This window comes from Ctenopharyngodon idella, chromosome 5 (genome assembly GCF_019924925.1).
Source record: "Ctenopharyngodon idella isolate HZGC_01 chromosome 5, HZGC01, whole genome shotgun sequence".
In the NCBI taxonomy this organism is placed as follows: Eukaryota; Metazoa; Chordata; class Actinopteri; order Cypriniformes; family Xenocyprididae; genus Ctenopharyngodon; species Ctenopharyngodon idella.
In genome coordinates, this window is record NC_067224.1 from 35687052 (window position 1) to 35692007 (window position 4956).

At 38.6% G+C, this 4956-nt stretch overlaps 1 protein-coding gene across 1 annotated transcript; it reads left to right on the top strand.

The window, feature by feature from the left end:
- Window positions 1–1022: 1022 nt before the first annotated feature.
- Window positions 1023–3496, top strand: xbp1 (X-box binding protein 1). The gene is given in 6 exon segments (XM_051894190.1): window positions 1023–1271; window positions 1788–1884; window positions 2012–2128; window positions 2234–2290; window positions 2293–2400; window positions 2537–3496. Coding segments are annotated over 6 exon segments (1176 nt in total). The 5' UTR covers window positions 1023–1047; the 3' UTR covers window positions 3110–3496.
- Window positions 3497–4956: the final 1460 nt, after the last annotated feature.

Here is a 4956-nt window from a genome sequence, read left to right on the forward strand (position 1 = left end):
ATGTTTGCTAATGAGTCTGTTCCAATTACAGCTAATTTAACCTCCTACAAATGGTATAGGGATCAAAATGCACAGGCATTCACAACAAAGCTGAACGGGATCTTAAGCACTTGATCTCGTTTCCCAATGAACTGAGGGGATTAAAAAAGATATTTTCTGATGCAATCACTTGTAATAGTTAAATTCAACTCATTTAGTGTACTTTTCTTACAATAATATAAATTAAAAAGGCATCAGACTTCTGAAACGAGGTCTAATGTGGTCCTGATCATTTGATGTAATTTCCAGATGAATTGAAAAGATAAAAAAAAAAGCAATCCTCTTTAAAAGGCAAATGTAATGTAATCAAAAGCTGATGTAGTTTCAGAAGCATTAAAATTCACATGAACACATGAATTTCGTCAGCTGAAGTAACTTTTCATGTCAATATGCAAAATAGGCCTACATCAATTTACAAAGTGTATAGATTTGAAAAAATGGAAAAAGCTACTTCAATGGAAAAATGGAAAAAGAAAAATGAGATTAAATAACTGGAATTTTTCACAAAAATCTAGTGTGCCTTGCTGTTTTGCAGATCAAGAATCAACTAAAAATAATGCTTTATTTTTATAAAAAATAATGAACATGGCTTTAGCCCACATTTACATCACATTTTTGTTGAATTTATTTACAGTTAGGTCGAAATTAATAAGGTAATATTCTTTACATAATTTTATTTTTCTTCAAGTCTAGAATTTCTATTTTTAAAATCCATATGAAAAATAATGTATAATAAAGTATGAATGTCCACGACGTAAACATGAAACTTACATCAGCTAATTTAACCCAAGCAAAGACTGACGTCCAAATACGTCAGTGGTCCCGGCAGCCAATCGCAGCGCACCACGACGGTAGAAAAAGAACGCGAGCGTTTCCACTTCTTCAATTTTCAGAGATCGAAGGGGAAGTGAATACGGGGAATTAAGACGATTTTAAGGACAGTTTCCCACCCCTTAACAATACAGTCAGGGGTCTTTGCACGGATCCTAATCCACAAAACTACACAACATGGTCGTAGTTACAGCTGGGACCGGAGGAGCCCACAAAGTCCTTCTAATATCGGGAAAACAGAGCGCTTCGTCCGTGGCGACACAGGGCGGATACAGCCGTTCAATATCTGTCATGATACCGAACCAAGCCTCTTCAGACTCCGACTCCACCATCTCTGGACAACCACTGCGCAAAAGGCAGAGACTCACGCATCTGAGCCCAGAGGAAAAAGCACTTCGAAGGTGAGACGAGCTGGGATTTAATTTCATCATCCTTTAATCTATTTAGTTGGCTTGAAACCGGATTAAACCGAAATAATTCACCAGAGGGCCAATATTTAGTTTCATATATACGCTGTAATATGTAAAATTCAGGAATTAATAAAAATGAACCAGTTTGACCCTTCCATATGGAAGAATTTGAATCCCAGCCAAGATCAGTGGGGTTTGCCGGTCAGTCCCTCCCCCTCTGAATCAATATAGTTGCCTGCGTGGCAGGAACATGATTGCGCATGCCCCATTTCCTCAACATCGTCTGACCTGCCAAAAATGGGTTGCTTAATAAAGAGGAAATGTTTGTTTTATATAATAGCTATAGGAATATATAAATATAAATTGAAGAAACAGAAATTAATAATTTTATAAAAAAAAAAATATATATATAAGGTTTTTCCACGATATCATGTCCCAGATAAATCTTATATTTATTGTTTAGCCCCCCCAAAAAAGTATGTTAAACAGCTATGATTTCATTTTTAGGAAACTGAAGAACAGAGTTGCTGCACAGACAGCAAGAGACAGAAAAAAGGCCAAAATGGGGGAGTTGGAGCAGCAAGTTTTGGAGTTGGAGCTTGAGGTACTTTGGCTGACCCTTATCATAGATTTATTTTTTTTTTCTTTTAAGTTCCATCTAATGTGCAAAATAGATCTTAATTTTTTTTCCCCCTTTGTTGCTCAGAATTAATTTTGACATTTTTCCACAGAATCAGAAACTTCATGTCGAGAACAGGCTGTTGCTAGAGAAGACGAGCGAACTGATCAGTGAGAATGAGGAGTTGAGACAGAGACTGGGGTTGGATACCTTGGAGGAAAAAGAGAAGGTAAAAAGACTGTAGTTTGTCATACTATCATGCTAAACGGGTGGTTAGCAGAGCAGTAAAGTATTGTTTTTCCACTTCCCACTAACGCCTCTCATTCTCTTTTAGGTTCAGGTACTGGAGTCCGCAGTGAGCGATTTGGGTTTGGTGACCGGGTCTTCTGAGTCCGCAGCACTCAGGCTACGTGTGCCTCCGCAGCAGGTGCAGGCCCAGCAGTCCCCAAATCTGAAGACTTCACCATGGATACTCACAGCCCTGGCCCTGCAGACACTGAGGTAAATATCTCGCAGTTTTGGCTTTTGGTTTTCCGAGGTTTAGAATTCTCTCTTTACAAGCAAATCTCATTGGCCGTGACTGTTTCTTCTATTACTGCACCAACAAAAACTAACTTTGAATTCTTGTCTCCTGCAGTCTGATCTCTTACTTGGTATTCTGGACATCCTTGACCCAGAACTCTTCCTCAAAACAGAACTCCAAGAAGCACATGAAGCCCACCAAGAGCTTGAGCTGGTTGGGGGTGCCGGAGAGCAAGTACCTTCCTCCCCACCTGCAGCTTTGGGGCCCGCACCAGTTAAGCTGGAGGCCCTTAATGAACTGATCCACTTTGACCACATCTACACCAAACCCGCCGAGGTGGTGAGCGAGGAGAGCATTTGCAATGTCAAAAGCGAGGATTCCGTTGCCTTCTGTGAGGTCGATGAAGAAATCGAGGTGGAAGTCCAAACTGTGTCCGTTAAAGACGAACCAGAGGAAGTGGTCATCCCTGTGACGGATCAGAATCCAGACGTGGTTGATGACTTCCTCTCCGACGCCTCTTCCTTCAGCGACTACGAGAAGGTTTCGTGTCTGACGGATGCGTACAGTGACTCTGGATGTGAGAGATCTCCCTCCCCCTTCAGCAACATTTCATCCCCACTCTGCTCTGAGGGCTCTTGGGATGACATGTTTGCCACTGAACTCTTTCCCCAACTGATTAGTGTCTGAAAGTTGCATACAATATCCAATATGCCTGCCTTTGCTCTTTTATTGTAAGTGATTGCCATGTGCTTCATAGTTATAGTATGACCGTAGCATATAACCCCTCTTGCAATTTAGACCAAAGGCATTGCTTTAAGGCTTCTGTTGTAATATTGCAGGTCTATTTGTGTGCAAGACTTGCGGTGACTCTATGTACAGTTCAAACGCAACTCAGTATTTTTGTTGGGGAAGGGGATGGGGGGCTAATCCTTTTAAAAGTAGACCTATTTATTTGTGTATCTCTCTTTTCTAGAGTTTTCTGTATGTAATCTCTCGAATGCTTGATGTACAACCTAATTTTATTGTAAATGCTCTCCTCAATCATATTGCATTAAAAAAATCTGCATTGCATAACATGCTTTGTTGTCTGACTTTTGGAATTTGAATGTGCCAGAGCTCTTATCTGCTTTCTATTCCATACTCCATTTTTAGCTTCCTTTAAAGGGATAGCTCACCCAAAAAAAAATTTAAATTCTGCCATTTACTTTCCCTCAAGTCCTTCCAAACCTATTATCTTCTGCAGAAGACACAAAATAGGTGATATTTTAATAATGATTCAGGTGATTGTGTTCATACAATGGAATTCAGTGGGGTCTAAAACTATACTGAACCTCACTGATTTTAATTGTATTTTCAAAATATTTGTCTAAAAGAAAGTCCTACATGTTTGAAACATTTCATTTTTGGGTGAACTTTTAATGCACTAAATGGCTTCAGTAAAATTGTGGGGTGAATATTATTTCTCTAACCAAATGACAACCTTCCAATTTAGTGGAAAATGTGTTTATCTAAACTAGATAACCGTTAACTCTCCTTAACCAGAATGTATCCATATGCTTTGCACGTAGAGTTCTTGTGGTAATGGTGAGTATTTTTGGTTCCAGTACCATGTCAAGTTGCCCTTGGGACTTTGCCATCTGCTTTCTGTACTTTTCTAAAACAAGAGGTGATAAGATAGGCTTCAGAAGTAAATGATTACACAACCGCTATCATGTCAAAACGGCTTTTTAATCTGATTACTCACCAAGGCATGTTAATGCATAAAATGGCAATAGATGTTCTGTTCTTTTTGCAAAATATTTCTATATAGACCTTTTGAAATGTTACACGAGTTTGTGTTTCAGTCAAAAGTGGGCCAACTGGGGTGTAATCAATGTAGTGTATTGTGATTAAAGGATGGTGTAGGATAGTTTACACCTTTTTATCCCCAGGCTAATTCAATCAGCCTGGTTTCTCAGTACAGGGTGGAGGCTGGGGAGGAGGGTAGATCTCCAAAAATCCCTTAGGGGCTTAAATTCCAGGCGACGCCACGCTTTTAAAGCTATATTTCAAGTTGACTCTCTTATGCTCGCCAAAGCTGAATTCATCTGATTAAAAAAATACAGTAAAAACAGTAATATTGTGAAAGATTGTTGCAAATAACTTTTCTATTTTAATATATTTTGAAACTGAATTTTCAGCATCATTACAGTGTCCAGTCTTCAGTGTCACATGATACTTCAGAAATCATTCTAATATGCTGATGGGGGTGAAGAAACATTTCTTATTATTATCAATGTTGTGCTGCTTAATATTTTTGTGGGAACTGATTTTTAGAAAGTTCAAAAGAACAGCATTTATTTGGTGTTCATCTTTTGTAGCATTATAAATTACTTTTACTGTCACTTTTGATCAATTTAATGCTGAATAAAAGTATTATTTTTTTTGTACAATCCAAAATTGTAAGGCAGGTATGTGATGGTTCTCTTTCAAACAAAACATTTCACCAAACATCCTTTTAGAAGAGGAAATCTCCCATCATTCACTTGGCGTCT